The sequence below is a fragment of the Phocoena phocoena genome, chromosome 9 (assembly GCF_963924675.1).
Source record: "Phocoena phocoena chromosome 9, mPhoPho1.1, whole genome shotgun sequence".
Taxonomy (NCBI): Eukaryota; Metazoa; Chordata; class Mammalia; order Artiodactyla; family Phocoenidae; genus Phocoena; species Phocoena phocoena.
Window position 1 is genome coordinate 90,795,037 of NC_089227.1, and position 18,598 is coordinate 90,813,634.

Consider the following 18,598-nt stretch of genomic DNA (forward strand, 5'->3'; position numbering starts at 1 on the left):
TACATAGAGATCAAATGAGATGGCTTCTCTAATAAATCAGGCAAAAAATAATAAGAACTTAAACTTGGTCGGTGGCTGTGAGGAAAATAATTTGGCTGGGGCCTAAAAAAGAAGTAACTTGGCTGAAGGATACAAATCATGGGGTAGACTCTACAAAGCTTGGCAGCCAATTGGATCCAAACAAAGGAGGACAAATAGTAGGTCCAAGGCCAAAAATGGATGTTTCATGCCCAGGTTACTACATTCTTTGGATCTAAAGTTTTGAACTTATTTGAGTCACTTACCTTTTATTTTTGATCTACTTCCTTATTTTTTTAACATTTAAAATTTTGAAATATATAGAAGGGTGAATACTTTTAAAGCTAACATCTGAGTAACCACCACACAGATCCAAAATTAGAATATACCAACCCCCAGAAACCCTCTGTGTGCCCTTCCCAATTCAAAACCATCTCTCCCTCAAGAGGTAATTTATCTTCTAACTTTCATGGCAATTATTTTCTTGCTTTTTTCTAAAGGTCATATAACTTTTTTCAGGTAGATTGCCTATCTCCTCTTCATTTAGTTGTTCTTGTGGGGTTTTTTCTTGTTCCTTCATTTGCAACATATTTCTCTGTGTTCTCATTTTGTCTGATTTTCTGTGTTCATGGTCTTCTTTCCACAGTCTGCAGGATCATAGTTCCTCTTGCTTCTGGTGTCTGCCCCCTGGTGGGTGAGGTTGGTCCAGGGACTTGTTCAGGCTTCCCGTTGGGAGAGACTGGTGCCTGCCCTCTGGTGGGTGGAGCTGGGTCGTGTCCCTCTGATGGGCAGGGCCATGTCCATGTCAAGGGGTGTGTTTTGAGGTGGCTGTGAGCTCAGTACAACTTTAGGCAGCCTGTCTTCTGATGGGTGGGGCTGTGTTCCTATCTTGTTGGTTGTTTGGTGTGAGGCTTTCCAGCACTAGAGTGTGCTGGTTATTGAGTGGGGCCAGGTCTTAGTGCTGAAATGTGGACCTCTGGGAGAGCTCACTCCAATCAATATTCCCTGGGGCTTCCGCTACCAGTGTCCTTGCCCCCACAGTGAGCTATAGTCTACCTTCACCTCCCCAGGAGACCCGCCAAGACCCCTAGGTAGGTCTGGCCCAGGTCCCTATGGAAGTACTCCTGTGTGCTGGATCCCAGTGCATGTGAGACCTTGTGTGCACCCTCCAAGAGTGGAGTCTCTGTTTCCCCTGCCCTGTGGAGCTCCTGCACTCAAGCCCCACTGGCCTTCAAGGCTAAATGCTCTGGGGGTCCTTGCTCTCAATGCCAGACCCTCAGACTGGCACAGAGGGCTATTTTTATATGGGAACATCCCTGTGTAGCCTGCATGGGTTTAATATTTTTTGGTGTGAGGGCTCTTTTTAGTATAGATGTCTGCCACCTCTTTCCTCAGTGTATGCTGGCTGTTATCCCTTTGACAGGAGGTGTGACTGATGTGGTGACCAGAACCTGCACTGGATATTGAGCAGGGCCTCCCCTTTGCTCTCTGGTTGTCACTGCCCTGTCAGGGGTGGGGTCTGCTCCCTAGTCGTCAGAGTAGAGTCCCCCAGATCTGTTTCTGAGCTGTGTTTCTGATCTGCGGTGTGAGGTAGGTGGGACTGGAGCATTCCTCCTCTGGAGCTGTTCACCTATGGGTGTGCTCTGTTGTGTCACCTTCATCTGTTGTACAAGTTCTTAGATTACACTGTTGTTGGTACTGCTCTCGTCCCCACCTTGACCGTGGGAATGCCTGCAGTTGGCCCCAGTGTCCCTCAGACATTGTTTTCACCAGGCCACCAGCGCAGATCCACTGAAGTCATGCCCCAGGATTGCAGTAAGCATGGATCTGGACCCGCTGTGTGCACTATGGGAGCAGCTCAGACTCTGGGCTGGCCCGACCCCCTGTGTAAGTGCCCACAAAGTCTACAGCTGTTAAGCTAGGCCTGTCTTGGCTGCAGGAGCAGCTGCTGTCCGTTTAGATGTTCTGCAGGCACTTGGCTTACAAAGCTGGTCGCAGGGTCGTCAGTTCGCAGATCAGGCAGCTGCGAGGAGAGACTTCAGCTTTTCTTCCTCGGTTGTACAGCCTCTGGGGCTCAGCTGTGGTTTCAGCACCACCTCTGCATGTGGGCCACCCACAGGGGTCTGCTCCCGAGGCTGCCCTGGAGCACACAAGTCCGCCCCGGCGAGGAGGGGGTTGTGGATGCAGCAACAACGGGGGTCACAAGAGCTCCTGCCCTGGCAGGAGCCCTTCCCCGTGCCCAGGGAGGCAGGGGCCTCATGCGGGGAGAGAGGCTGCAATGGCAGTCCTGCCCCTTGCAAGTCACTTAACAATGGTGCTTCGCTTCTATGGCGGTCTGGGTTTCCTCTACAAGCATTCCTAGTTGTGGATTTCCTCACTTCCATCCCCTCAGGCTGTCTCCGCACAGTCAACAGAAGTCTTCTCCCCGGGTCTGCTCTCCAAACCCCACATTTTAGCACCCAGCCCCCATACACACTGGCGACACACCTTTCAGGCTGGGGCACACAGGGCTGTGGTGAGGACCATCTGTGTAGGTCTCACTCTGTCCTGCCTGCCACAGACAGGTTGCTGGGCTCTCCTCTCGTAGCCCCCAAAGTTCCCCTTCTGTCCCAACTGATCTCCTTGCTGTGAGGGGGCTTCCCCGAGTACGGGAACCTCTCCTCACCTTCAGCTCCCCCAAGGGGTGCAGGTCCCATCCCACTTCCTCTCCTCTTCCTTTTCCTTTCTTTCTTTCATCCTACCCAGTTACGCAGGGGTCTTTCTTGTCCTTTTAGGTGTCCGAATTTGTCGTTTTCACTATAAAACGATGTATGTGCCAAGTGTCCTGATTAAGAATGATTAAAGACACATTTCTCTTCTCCCCCAACCCAACCCCCCTATCATTTTAGACCCCTAAGGGGACCTGTGCAAGATCAGTGAAAATTGCCATTGACACGGGGTACCGGCACATTGATGGCGCCTACCTCTACCAGAACGAGCACGAAGTGGGGGAGGCCATCAGGGAGAAGATAGCAGAAGGAAAGGTGCAGAGGCAGGATATCTTCTACTGCGGAAAGGTGAGGTCTTCCCTTCACCCTACACGACTTACGTTCATGGTGGGTCTGACATCTTTTCTCTGCTGAAGAATATTGAACTCACCAAACCCTGCAGGCTTGCAGGATCTTAGTTCCCTGTGTCCCCTGCAGTGGAAGTGCAGAGTCCTAACCGCTGGACTGCCAGGGAAGTCCTGAGGAGTGAGTTCTTAACTGCCAAATTCCTCAATCTTGCCAAGAATTTAGGGACTAATTAGCCCCATTAAGTTTAGGGAAAAGTTCTTTCTTCATACTTGGGCATTGATTTAAGACAATACGGAAGAGCCAAATCTACAAAGAAAGTTGATTTGAGGAGCGAAGGGAAGTAAGGAGGTGGTTCATGTTATAATAAGCATGTGTCAAAACTTCTTTTAAAAGGAGGCAGCTTTTCCTTCTGTATATGCCTATTTGTCCATAGAGCACTAATTTTTTTTGAGATATAATTCATGCACCATAAAGTTCACCATTTTTAGTATATTCACAAAGTTGTACAACCATGACCACTACCTTTTCCAGAATATTTTTATCACTCCAAAAAGAAACCTCTTACCCACTAGTAATCACTGCCCATTTATCCCTCTCCCCCATTCACTGGTAAACACTGATCTACTTTCTGTCTCTTTAGTTTTCCTATTCTGGACATTTCATACAAAAGGAATCATACAATATGTGTTCTTTTCTGTCTAGCTTCTTTCACTTAGTATAATGTTTTCTACTTTCAACCATGTTGTAGCACATATCAGAATTTCATTTCTTTTTATGGCCAAATAATATTACATTGTATGGATATACCACATTTTGTTTAGATCACTACCTTTTGAGAAATTGAAATCTCCAGAAATCACTATCCATTGAAGAGCAGTCAGAAAGATAAAGCATCATGATAAAATGAAAGCCAGTGGAAATATAGGATACATATTTACAGGCAGCCTTGCAGGAATAAAACTGTATAACTTTAGAGAACTTGTAATACAATTCTCCTAAGTTTTCTAAAGAGAACAAAATGGTGCTTCTGACTTCACTCACTCCCCAGAACCCTGTCCTCCCTACTCCTTTCCAGCCTCTCCAGGAGTTTGCAGTTCCCCAAGTCACCAGCCACTTATGGGCTATGATTTCAAGGGGCCATGTAGAGCCACTGTCCCAAAATATCAGCCTGAAGCTTCTCACTTTATTATAGCTTTACAGCCTGATTCCTAAAGATTTTGTTATTACAGAGTCTCTCATTACAACTCACCAAGGGTTTCTGGGGAAAAATAAACTTGAACTCATATCCTGAGGACCTGAGCCAAAGAAGCCTGCCCAAAGCTGGAAATATTTTTGAAGTTATTAAAAAAAAAAAAAAACTTTCATTCTTATCTCCTTGGTAAACCATTAAAGCTGTTGGAATACCTATCACGATGAAAAAATTGAACTGAATTAAATCACCCATTTCATTTCATTTCAAGGCTTGATATGAGTTAACATTTACAAAGCACTTAAAGAGTACCTAGAACTAGTACTGCATGTTTGTTGAATAAAAATAGATTAAAACGTACAACAGAATTTTCAGTTAGATGAGATTTCACCAATACACCAAAAGGACCCACAGTAACAACAAAAGCACATTTTTCTCTATTCTCACATTGTCTTCTCTATGCTCTGAAGGCAAGAAAAAAAGTTATTGTCCAACATAGGAAAAAAATCAAATTTTGCTAATTTTGCTTGCTCTTAACTTGTGGCAAAAAATGTACATAAATTCAAAGCTTTTTTTTCCAAAAAATATGTAAGCAAATTTGATGCTCCAAGAAGATGTATTCATTTATCCTGAAGCTCTGGGTACCCTTCAGTATCCCATGTTTTACAGACCTCAAGGGTACACATGCTCCAGTTTGACAACCCAAGGCTTAATCTTTCATTACCTAACACTTCAGAGAACGAGTAATTTCTTTTTCTTTTTTTTCTTATTTATGTTAAGCTGTCTACATTCCTTTTATTTACTTTTTCAGCTTTATTGAGATATAATTGACATATGGCCTTGTATAAAGTGTACAACGCATTGATTTGATACAATTATATATTGCAAAATGGTTAGCACCATAGTGTTAGCTAACACCTCCATCACATTACATAATTACCATTTATTTTCTGTGATGAGAACATTTAACATTTATTCTCTTGGCAACTTTCACGTATATAATACAGTATTGTTATCTATAATCACCATGCTGTTCATTAGATCCCCAGAATTTATTCATCTTATAACAGGGAGTTTGTACCCTTTGACCAACATCTCCCCATTTGTATTCACGAATAGCTGTTTTGTTTTGTTTTGTTTTTTCATGAATAGCTATTTTATTGTTTTTTAATATAAATTTATTTATTTTATTTTTGGCTGCGTTGGGTCTTCGTTGCTACACACAGGCTTTTCTCTGGTTGCGGTGAGCAGGGGCTACTCTTCATTGTGGTGTGCAGGCTTCTCATTGTGGTGGCTTCTCAGGAGCACAGGCTCTAGGCACGCGGGCTTCAGTAGTTGTTGGACATGGGCACAGTAGTTGTGGCTCGCGGGCTCATGAGCGCAGGCTCAGTAGTTGTGGCGTACGGGCTTAGTAGCTCCGCGGCATGCGGTATCTTCCTGGACGAGGGGCTCGAACCCGTGTCTCCTGCATTGGCAGGCGGATTCTTGACCACTGCGCCACCAGGGATGCCCCATGGATAGCTATTTAATTGTTGATCTTTGTTGGAGGACTGGAGGCTGGGGTCTCCCGTGCCGCCATTTTGGTAACATTATTGGTTCAGATCTTAGTAGGGATTGGCAGAATTTTCCTGGGGAAATGAGGAAGTGAACCAAATGAGAACAAAGGAGCAGTGAAAAGGGATCTAAACTTTTGCAATAATTTAAAATTTCACCAGCTTCTGCACCACCCATCACAATGTGGAGGATCTGGTGAAGACACATACACAACCATATTTCTTACTCAGATGAAGCACACCTTTTATCAGTGAAATGAAAGTAAAGTGCCAAGCCAGGTCAGAACCACTAGTCAGATACACGTTCCCTAATTACACAATGAGGAAAAGTGAAAGTGCAAAGAGTCGATTAGGCAATTAGCACAGAGCAGAGGAAGACTTTATTGCTGAATTAGGTACTCTGTGGTTCAGATGGATCTTTAAATCTCTGGTACTACATTTGGATAAAGTTATACTCTGGATGTCAAGTTATATCAGCTCAACCTATACTCAGATGACACTGCAACGTAAACATATTTTTGTGAAATGAAATGGGTGAATACAATGTGTATGAGTGTTTGTAAAGAATAAAGGGCTGGGGAATTCCCTGGCAGTCTAGTGGTTAGGACTCTGCTCTTCCACTGCAGCGGGCATGCGTGTTGGGGAACTAAAATCCTGCATGCTGCGTGGTGCGGCCACAAAAAAAGAAACAGTAAAAAGAAATTTTAAAGGGCTGCATTATTGTTAAAAATAATAATAATAATCAGGATATTAGTTAACTATCTCCCTTTTTTTCTTTCAGCTGTGGGCTACACATCATGACCCACAGATGGTCCGCCCAACTCTGGAGAGGACGCTCAGGGACCTCCAGCTAGATTATGTGGATCTTTACATCATTGAAATACCTATGGCTTTTAAGGTAAGTTCATATGCCTAAAGGTAAGGCCTCTGCTCTTTGGCAACCACGGGCCAACATCTATGTATGGGAAGCTCGTTCATTACTTAGCACCATAGAATATTATGATGTTTTGTTACCATAAATCAGGTAGTACTGACCTAACCCAACAAATGCCAAGAAAGATTATGTGTAGCCAACTCAGGCCTGGATCCCAAGTTTCTAGATTCATAATCCAATGCACTGTCTGTTATATCATGTCTTTGCAGCTATAAACGCTCTCCACCAAACCAACAAGTAGTCTCCTAACTGTAGTCCACATTGCAGTTGTCCAGCATCCAGACACACCCTTCTTCCCATTCACACAGTCACAAAAACATCCCTGCACAACATAATGTAAAATAATAAATACAACTGAAAACCTACTCACACTCCACCCTCTCCAAAGGAAAATAACCCAAAGAGTCGTCAGATTTTTGAAGGCAGCTCCAAGATCAGGACTTCTAGGTGATATCTATTCCTCTAACTCAAATGCACTCCTTCCTTGAACTTTCTCAATATACAGACTCAGTTTAACCACCACCAACACACCCAGTATACACTGCTGAAGAGCAGCAGCTGCTTTAAAGTTTCACTGAGGGAAGGAGAGATTGAAAAACAAAACTGACCACTTGTCCATGAGGTAAACCAGATCCTGCTGGACAGGAAAGACAAGGACTCTCTGCCATGGCAGTGGCCAGAATTTCTTTACACAGCCAACCTGGCTGCCCCGTTCTGTTCTCTGGAAGCACCTTCCTTATTAACTCTCCTCTTTGGTCACATCCAAGATGTGACCTTAGCAATTATATATCCCAAAAACCTCATTTCACAGACGGGAAAAGCAATGAACTACGTAGGATTAAAGTCCATCAGAATTGGAACCAGATCCTGGGTCGCCTGATGCCAATCTCATACGTGTTCCCTTATACTACACTACCTTCCGCCTTATCCTCACAAGCCTAATAATCGCAGTGTCCTGTGGACTACAGTGATTTTTTTATTTCAGGCTCTTGGGATTTTGACCTTAGCCCTTCTCCTCACTCAACTAACTTCGATTCTTATTCAAATGGCAGTTCTAAGCTGAGTCTTACAGATTTGGAAAGAACCTGTATATAAAAGTGAGAAAATGAAATTTACTCCTCTGTGGCTGACGAATGACTTGTAAAATCTTTTTGGAGAAGGTAAATAAAGGAATTCTATTTCTATTCTTAAATAGGATCAAGGCTCAAGGACACAGAGAAGGTAAATTTTTAACAGTGAGAAATTACACAGTATAGTGACATTACCTCCCAACTGAACCTGTACTTCCTGTAATTGAGAAATCAGTCTTTGAAGCCAAAACATCATTTGCTTTTTGAATCTCATGATTCTTTTTAAAGAAAAACCTTTCTCGCTAAAATATTTTACCACTTTGTTATTTTTTAAATATAAAGTTAATAAGCAGACACAATTTCAGAACAACAAAAAGTACAAAAAAATCATGATAAGACATTTTAAAAAGACGAAGTTATTGCTAAACAGGAATGAAGGTCAATAGCATGGGTTTTTAGAGGGTTGAGTTATTCTTCTAATAATGCCTTACAGTCAGGAGCAGGAAAGGAGGAAAAAGACAATGAGTTTATCCAAATGAAGGGATGAGTAAAGTAAGCACAGTGGAACATCATAGAAATATCTAACATGGGTTCAGACTTGGAGAGGACTTAATTAAAATTTGGGAGAGTAAAAACTATTAATAGTAAGAGTTCATAATGGAGATATAAAGCCATTTCAGGTCAGAAGTAAAATTAGGAAGTGCAAAAAGCAAGAAATATGGAGGGAGTCTGGAGTGGAAATAAGCCTCGTTAAGTGTTGAGAAGGCCAAAGGGCTTAGAAATCAGAGGTAACCAGGGTAGTTAATATGAATGATTACATGGCTTTGAGGAGAAAGGAGTCTTTTTCCTGCTCTCGGTGAAATAGAAGAAAATTGAGGTGAAATTATCTTTGCTAAAGAGAGCATGGAGAAATTGTTATCACCAGGTGAAAGATTAATTCAGGTGAGATGGCAAAGCGAAAAATTAGGGAAAATTTTTAGGAATGTAATGGATTTTATCCAATTGCTTGATTTTCAACAACAAAAAATTCCTATTATCAAGGTCTACAAAGACTTCTATGCCACCAACCAAATCCAGTAGACACTTTGTCCTCATATTTTATTTGATCTCTTTCAGCACAGTTGACTACTGCCTCCTTCTTTAAACATTTTCATCTCATGGCTTCTATGATATCACCCTCTGGTGATTCTTTGACAGCTTCTTCTCTGCTAAACTCCAAATGTTTTACCCAGTGCTTTATCCTCAATATTCTTGTCTTACTGAGCCATACTCTCTCTATTGGTGATTTCATCCAGTTGCATGGATTGAATACCATTTTATATGCTGAGGACTCCCAAATTTTATCTGTACCCATGACCTCTCTCTGAGCCACTCTCTGAGACTTCTCTGTTCTCTTCAAATATCCACTTGACTGTCCAACAGTCATTTCAAACTCAAACTATCCAAAACAAAACTCTCAATTCCTTGTCCAACCTCAGGAAATGATTACCACCATCTGCTCAAGGAGTCTAGAAATTATCTTTTATTTCTATCCCATTTCCAAGCCCATAAGAGATGGGTTCCATTTTTAAATATAGCAAAAAAGGAGAAATCTGAAAGACAATTTCCACACCATAGTCAATCTCCATTGGGAAAGTGTCATCCAAAAGTTAGAGGAGGAGATTTGATGCTTACATAGTGTATGAGGTAGAAAAAAAGATGCTGAACTCCTGGAGGGCCCAAAAAGGGTAAGAAAAGAACCATGGGGCGATTAGCCAGACCTGAGAAGTTATGTGCTATGCATTTCCCTTATACTTAAGGAATATTGCATTCATCAACTATACTTAGCTGAAGAATTTCCTCCTCTCAGCCTTAGTGATGACCTCTGGTTTCTTATAAGAGTAAGAAATTTGCTGTCCTCAACTTTGGCCAGGATAGACTATCCAAACACTGAGTCTAAAAGTCCTAATTCTCAACTTTTACTTTTCTTTAATGAGAAATTTTATCATTAAGAGAGAACTTCATGGCTTAAGAACAACAATAATCTGTCAATAAATAAAGAATAATGAATGCTGGGGTGAGAGAATGAGACTAATGTGTCATATATGTTGGACAAATGAATTTCTGGACAGTTCCACGGGGGAGGGGAAAATATATATATATATATATATATATATATATATATATATATATATATATATATATATCTTGAATTGGTTTCCCAGGGCCCGGGTATATTGGAATACTGACAACTTAAATTCCATCATTTCAATCCCCAGATATAAATAAAGTTAACTACACTTTTTCGTTTTCTTTTTCTTTTTTAACAGCCTGGAGATGAATTCTATCCTAAAGATGAAAATGGCAAATGGTTATATCACAAGTCAAATCTGTGTGCCACTTGGGAGGTGAGTTCACGTGGGCCTCTTATGTTAAAAGAGTACATTTTAAAATTGTGATCTGATTATTCCTATTCAATTTACGGAGAGTTGCAACCTTTACTCCCAATGAAAAGTAGTAGTCAGGTATTTCTAACCACGAGCAAAGATGTATAAAATCTCCACTTCTGAGTGCTGAAAAATGTTTGATTTTGCTTTGATGGAAGAGAAGAATGCCAAAGATAAGGAAGAGAGAAGTGTGGGAGGAAAAATAAAGTAAAGGAAATAAGTTCTACTGTAACAGTAAATAAAAATATATAAATGAGATAAACTCACAAATTTTTGGTTTCTCAAATTGAATTTTTAAAATTCAGTAATATGATGTCTAAAAGAAACAAATGTAAAATAATATATGAAAAACAATTCTGGTTCCATTTCTGAGCAGGCTGCTGGCTCTTTCCCCAAGATTATAAGAGTGAGAAACTAGGGGAAAATAATGAGAAAACCCTTATGGATTTAGGTGGGAGGCAGGTACAGATATTTTGAACTGGTTTGTTTATGAGGTAATACAGAAGCTTTTACCTAGAGTGAAAGGCAACTCAGCAACCAGTAAGATAATATAGGAGAGGAACTATCGGAGTTATTTTTGCTCTTATTTCTCTCTTGCTATAGCCTTGGGACACACTCCACACATGTAGACACTTAGGACTCGTGTTCAGATGTCTTCAGGAATCGAGTCAGAGCAGCACTGAAATCTTGCACTTATGAGAAGCTGATAAAAACATGAGCCTCTGCCTGACCTCTGGCAGTTGTTTCCTGCCTCTCCCAATTCAAACTCCAAATGCTGGAAATGATACTCTAATGATCATCTCATTCTAATAGACTTCCCCCTGTTTAGGTTACAGCTGAGGATCTGAACTGTGGCTTGTTTTGAGGGGTGAGGAGGCACTGACTGTGTTTTCTGCTGTCTGGGGCTCTCCACCCGAAAGACTATACACTCACTCCTGACCTCATTGGAGCTGACTAGGATTGGAGTCTGGCATTCTCCTCTAAGGGACTGCCTCACAGTGTACCTAATATCCTCAGGAGAAAATGAGCCCAGAGCCCAAAATAACAAGGCATTTATTTCACAAGGAAACAACATATCTTAATTACATATCGCAACAAAAACAGAACAGAGGACCAAGAACTTTTTAATTAGCCAATTAATATATTCAAGGAGATAAAAGAAAGATATCGGCAATATGAAATAAGAACAAGAAAACATTTTTTTAAAACAAGCAAAAATAATAATTATGAAAAATAAAAACACAGGGCAGTAGATGGGATAAAAATAGAATGGGTACAGACAAGGAAAAGATGATCAGCTTAAAAGATCAGAATGAGGAAATCTCCCACTTGAAGAAGGAAAGGACAAGAAAAAATTTTAAATGTGAAATATGAAAAGCTAAGAGATGTAAATCATAAAATTAGAATTTCCAGTATCCACACAATAGAAGTCTTAGAAAAAAAGAAAAGGAAGTAATAATTGAAGAAAAAACCCAGAGATATTGAAAAGGCATGAATTACCAGAGGAAAGAGAAAGAAACCCATACCTGGATGCTTTATAGTGAAATTTCAGGATGTCAAACATAAAGAGAAAATGTTAAAACTTCCGGAGCATAGCAAACAAGCCAGTAAAGGAGACAAAAAGAAATAATAAAAAATAATCAGTCTAAGAGAAGGCAGGAAAATAAGAAAAAAGGGGAAATGAATAGATGGGAAAAACAGAAAATAAATAGCAATATGGGGGATTTAAATTCAGTGGTGTCAATAATCACAGTGTATATAAAGAGCCTAAACAACCCAGTTAAAATGCAGAGGTTTTCAGAATGGATAAAAAGCAAAACCCCACTATATATTATATACAAGAAACTCATTTTAAATAATAAGACACACAACTAAGCCCATGTGCCACAACTACTGAGCCTGCGCTCTAGAGAGCACACACCACAACTACTGAGCCTGCGTGCTGCAGCTACTGAAACCCGCATACCTAGAACCCGTGCTCAGCAACAAGAGAAAGCCACCGCAATGAGAAGCCTGCACACCGCAACGAAGAGTAGCCCCTGCTCACCACAACTAAAGAAAGCCTGCACACAGCAACAAAGACCCAACGCAGCCAAAAATTTTTTAAATAATAAATAAATAATAAAACAAATAGGTTGAAAGTAAAAGGTTAAAAAAAAAAGTAAAAGTCTAGAATAAGATGTACTAGGCTGACAGTAATCAAAAGAGAGCTGGAGTAACCATTTTAATATCAACAAAAATTTCAGAGCAAAGAGTGTTACCAGGGATAAGGAATTTTGTTTTATAATAATAAAGGGTTCAATCCTAAACATCTATGCACCTAAAAACAGAACTCCAAAATACATGAAGCAAAACTAAGAGAAGTGAAAAGAGAAAAAGAATAATCTAGTCAGAGATTTCAAAACCTCTCTTTCGATAATTGAGATAATAAGTAGACAGAAAGTCTATAGAATATAGGAACTTAAACATTATCAAACAACTTGACCTAATTGACATTTATAGAATACTTTTCCAAAATATAACAGAATGCTATTTTTCAAGTGCACATGGAATACTTCACAAAATAGTTCATTTTCTGAGACATAAAACGGATCTCAATACATTTAAAAATGTTCTTAGGGCTTCCCTGGTGGCGCAGTGGTTGACAGTCCGCCTGCCTATGCAGGAGACACGGGTTCGTGCCCCGGTCTGGGAAGATCCCACATGCCGCGGACCGGCTGGGCCCGTGAGCCATGGCCATTGAGCCTGCGCGTCTGGAGCCTGTGCTCCGCAGCAGGAGAGGCCACAGCAGTGAGAGGCCCGTGTACAGCAAAAAAAAAAAAAAAAAGAGAGATTCTTCATGCAAAGTAGGCTATCTGATGACATTGGAATTAAATTTGAGTCAATAACAAAAATAGATCTGAAAAAAATATATATATATATCTGAAAAATCATTATATATTTGGAAACTAAGAAGATACGTGTAAATAACCCGTAAGATAAAGAAAAAATAACAAAATCTGAATCTATATGTACTCTATATGCTAGCAACACACAATTGGAAATGGAATTTTTTAAAAACAATGTTAAATATTTAGAGATAAATTTAACAAAATCTATGCAAGACATATAGTTAAAACTACAATATTTTACTGAGAGGATTTTTTGTTAATTTGAACAAATAGAGAGCTGTATCATGTTCTTTGATGGAAAGATTGAATACAGATAATTTGTTAATTCTCCCCTAATTCATGGATAGATTCAGTGCAATCCCAATGACTATCCCAAAGGAAATTGAAAAGCTGATTCTAAAATGTATAGGGAAGTACAAAAACCATAATGATAAAGATTTAATTTACTAAGAAGATATATCAGTCTTAAACACATATGTACCAAATAAAATATCTTCAATATATATAAAGCAAAAATTGATAGAATACAGAAAGACACTCGTAAATCCACTGTTACAGTGGGAGATTTCTGATATATTTCTCTAAATTATTGAAAAGCCAGGAAAAGCTAGACCTAATCTTCTATATAATGCGTGTGTATGTGAGAGAGAGAAACAAGAAGGATCTGTATCCAAAAATAGGAGAATATACATTTTCCACACATACCAGACACATAAAAATTTTCAGGTACTATACCATAAAGAAAGCCTCAACAAATTTTAAGAAATAAGATCATTATTATCATGCTGGTATACATTATGAAAATACAAGGGGAAGATATGATATACAGCATTTCCCCAAAATCATTCAATTACAGAATTCCTGCCTATCTCCTCCACTTTTCTTTAGTTCACAGAATGCCTATTAATATACCCAGGGACTTTACTTTTTAAAGAATGCACAGTCACCTTTATAAATGTTTATTCTTGCTTGTGTTGAGGTTTCTTTCTTGACCCATTGGCTCTTACCCTACAGGCTTTAGAAGCTTGCAAAGATGCTGGCTTGGTGAAATCCCTCGGTGTATCCAATTTTAACCGTAGGCAGCTGGAGCTTATTCTGAACAAACCAGGACTTAAGCATAAGCCAGTCAGCAACCAGGTACAGCTTGACAAGGGGAGGGAGGGGAGGGGGGGTGTGGGGATTGGAGAATGTGGGAGGATCCATTACTCAACAGAAAGGATCCTGGACTAGGAGTCAGGAAGTCTTGTGGTCACTTTACGTATATCTCATCATTAGACCGTGGGCAAGTCAATTTATGTCTCTTAAGAAAAAAGATTTGAAAGTTCAAATCCAAAAAGTAACCCAAACTTTTTCTGAAGAAAAATAATAATGTAGGGGAACAAAACCTACCAGACATTGACACACAGAGTATTTAAAATAATGTAAGATTAGCACAAGAACCAACATACAAATAAATAGAAAATAAGAGATACCTTAGAAACGGTCTCAAATAAAATAAAAACTTAATGTAAAATAAAATAGCACAAACTAATGACAAAGGAATTGATTTTTCAGTAAATAGTGTGGGGAAAATTGAGAGTTATATAGTAACAAATATAGATCTTTGCCTCATGTTATACTCCAAAGTGTCCCTTTGATCAGGCGTTAAAGAAGAAACAAGAAATTGTGAATACTACAAAAGAATTTTAGTTTTCTGGAGCTATGGATAGAAAGGGAAGCCATGGGAAAATTATAAAGAAAACCAATACATGTAATAGTGTAAAAATGTTAAACACTAAAAATATTAGAAACAAAGAGCAAACAAAATTAGATGATTATATCTAAAAATATAACAGAAAAAGGGGATCATGTCCTTACGAATTAAAAGCCTAATAAAAATCAATGAGAAAAATACTAAGGCTCAAAAGAAATGAACAGAAAGTCACAGAAGACAGATTGCAAGACTGATAAACGTATGAAAAATATTTAGCTGCTCTAGTAATTATGGAAATTTAAATTTAAGTGTAATTTTGTATCAAATTAGCAAAGTTTCTGTTTTATTTTTTAATATAGTGTTCCATGTAAGCAAGTGATGGAGTGCTGGCAAATGCAAATTGGTTCAACCTTCCTGAAAAGCAATTTTGCAATAGGTAGCAAGAGCCTTAAAAAGTGTTCAGTTTTCGATTTCTAGGAATCCATCCTTGTGAAAAAAAATCAGAACACCCATATGTGTGTTTGTCACAGCACTTTATGTGTATGTTTGTCGCAACACTGTTTATCATGGCAAAAAAAAAAAAAAAAAAACACCAAAAAGGAAACAACATAAATATGAAAAATTCAGGGAATGTTTACATAAACTTTGAAACATTTATAATATGTGAAATCTTAACAAAAAATGTTCTTGAATCACTCTTGAGGAAAATAGAAATGGCCACGATATTAAATGGAAAGACCAGGATACAAAACATAATATAGTATGAAGGCGATTATATTATTTTAAAAGTGCAAATATTGGAAAGAAATATGTCAAAATGCTAACCGTGGCTATCTCTGGCTGTGAATTTTACAAGTAAATTCTGTTTTCTTCTTTATGCTTTTCTGTATTTCAAGTCTTCTGCAGTGAGCATATATTACTCTTGTAATCACAACAAAATATTATTGTTAAATGGGGATATGACATCCTCTTCCCCCTACTTCATAAAACATTAAGAAGCTGCACTAAAAAATGCTCTTGGAACTGGTAAATATTCACAAACTTGGATTATGGTGGACTTGTTTGTTGAATTCATTGTTATTAGAAACTCAAAAGGATTCATAACAGAAAAAATGAATTACCTACATCATGACAGTAGCCCACAGCTAAATAGAAGTGTTGCCATATTTAGAAGTACCACTTCCGAACTGATACCGCAGCTAGCGCTATATCATACGCTCTCAGGAACAGAGAGCAACAACCTTTGCCTTCCTCATTGATCTCAATCCATCCCTTTATTCCTAACCAATCCCCTACCCAGCATATCCTTCACATCTCCTTCCTGCACCCCTAAGAACAATATTTTGTTCTAAAAATGTTGAAGTGACAAGCAGCTTTCTTCTTACAAATGCACAGAGACAGATGGTGATTTTCGACCTGAGAATGAAAAATAGTGAAAATTCGACAGTGTGTTTCCTCATGCCAAGGAGGAAATACCCTGATCTGTTGGCACAAGAATGTCGATCAGCTTCACAAATATACCCTGAAAAAGAATCAAGGCTTGTTGGAAGATCATAGCCTGAACCTATTCATGTGTCCTGTTGTGTCTGAAAGCAGAATATGTCAAAACTCTAGAGCTGGCAAGGTCAAACTGCAGGTCTCCCAGCCACCAGCCATGACCCTATGCCCTGGTAAGACCATCTCTACTCCAGAGATACAAAATGAGCAGCTTTCAACCCAGGAATACGGTGAGCAAATTTTGGGCATTAGACAGAGTGGACACATTTCATGTGCAAGGGATAGATACCTGAAGGCTTGCCTGATTCAAAATTCACGTATTTCAAAACTAATTTTCCCATTAGACTAAATCTAACGTAAAATTTGCAAAATTTTATATTTTTCATTGACTTCGTGAACAAATTGACATAGAATATAACCTCACTCTATACTCGTTCTCAGAGCTTGAGCAATCCAAGATTCCTTAGTACTCCCTATGATGTCCGTCTGAAGCAATGTCCCTCCAGGCTCCGCCCCTGGCTTATACTGTCTGAAAGCCTTCCTAGCGTCATACAGTGCTCTCCCAGCCCAGTTCAAAGGGGACTGTGGATCTATCTCAAGCCATTTAATTTCATACAAAGTTCCAACACCTAACTCTAGGAACGAAGGAAAGAAGGGAGGTAAGGAGGGACGGAGGGAAGGAAAGAAGGGAAGGAGTAAGGAAACTTTCCACATTCTTCAGTTTTTCCTGATCCTATTCACCATGCCTAACTCACAGGTGTCCTGACACAGAAATTAGTAAATTGTTGTTGAGTGACTTCATTAATGAAATGAAAATTCAATGCAGTTTTTCATGGAAAGACAGAAGAGGTTGGGTTAATTAATGAAAGGACTTTTGCTATTTTCCTTCATGGATTCTGTCCCGCTTCTTAACTTCACCCTGTGAGATTTTGATATCTAAAACTACAGCATTACCAAAGGGTGTTGTAAAACCCCGGACACACCAAGACGCTGACAACTTACATCAGTTTTACATAGCAAACAAGGAAAAGTAAATACTGCAGTTCCACTGGCTCATTCACAAAGGGCTCTAAGCAGTCCCTAGCAAAGAAGGAAGGCAAGTGTGCTGAGGTACCCTTCTCCTTAGAAATAAGGATGACATCAAGGCCCTGCAACATCAGGAATCATCACCACCCTCTACCTTAAACTGAGCATCCGGTCCCAACCAGAAATTACCAGCTGTACCCCATACGAAGCCCAGCCTCCAACAGTCTGCAGCATCGAGAGTGATGTTTCCTAAGATTCTGGCTTCGTCCTCGCTGTATAACTCTTGTTTTCACTCATTCAACAAATGGTCATCAAGCACCTGCCTTATGCCAGGCACTGTGCTAGGTTCTAGGCATGCAAAAGTGACCAAAGACAGATATAGTCCTTGCTCGCGTGGATCATACATTAATGGAGTCAGGAAAGTTATATGTAATTGGAAACTGAGACAGATGCTCTGAAGAGAAGGAATGTGACTCTCTGAGGCCATATGCACTTGGGTCATGTTAGCTTACCCACTCCCACCCCCACCCTCACCTCCATCCCTAGAATTTCCTTCACTGAGTGGTCCTTTAGCCATATGCCCTCAAGTTTTTAATCAAAAAACTATCTATGCAAAGATCTTTGTTATATTACATATTATATTATATATTTGAGTTTATATTACATTAACTCAAATTTTTGTTGAGTATGGGTTTCTAGTATGTTGCCCAATGCAACTTTCTGTAAACTCCCGAATTTGTTCACAGAATGGATATTCACATACCTGTTTGTTTTATTTTTTAATTGTATTAGCCTTTTTATGTATACATTTTGTTTTTTATATTTATATATATATATATATATACACACACAAATACACACACATATATATGTATATAGGTAAATGCACATGCTATATACACATGTGCATACACACATTTAGGCCAGAGACCATAACAGCACTCCAGCTGATTAGAAAGGAGTCCCTGTGGGGTAAATTAAATGTGTTTGGTGCAAGCAGGCAGGCATGAAAGTAAGGAATTCACACTTAGTCTTTAAGCGATGACGTGACATGATAAAAAAAAAAATTGTCTGAAAAGATTAGTGTACCAATAAGATAGAAAATGAGAAAGAGACCAAAGGGGGAGAGTAATGCTAGGAGTGGGAGAGGGTAAGGGAAAGAAATACAGTCCACCCTCCATATCCATGGATGCAGAACCCGCAAATATAGAGGGCCCACTGTACTACACCATTTCATAGAATGGA

The 18,598-nt window shown here is 39.5% G+C and overlaps 1 protein-coding gene across 2 annotated transcripts in view; it reads left to right on the forward strand.

Moving 5' to 3' along the window:
* Nucleotides 1–18,598, forward strand: part of AKR1D1 (aldo-keto reductase family 1 member D1) — a 39,286-nt gene that overhangs the window by 4,837 nt on the left and 15,851 nt on the right. The window contains exons 2-5 of one of the 2 annotated variants that reach the window (XM_065884155.1): nucleotides 2,907–3,074; nucleotides 6,598–6,714; nucleotides 10,130–10,207; nucleotides 14,152–14,274. In XM_065884155.1, the coding sequence (XP_065740227.1) occupies nucleotides 2,907–3,074; nucleotides 6,598–6,714; nucleotides 10,130–10,207; nucleotides 14,152–14,274 (486 nt within the window). The remainder of the gene's footprint in view (nucleotides 1–2,906; nucleotides 3,075–6,597; nucleotides 6,715–10,129; nucleotides 10,208–14,151; nucleotides 14,275–18,598) is intronic. The other variant, XM_065884156.1, reaches the window with a different exon arrangement.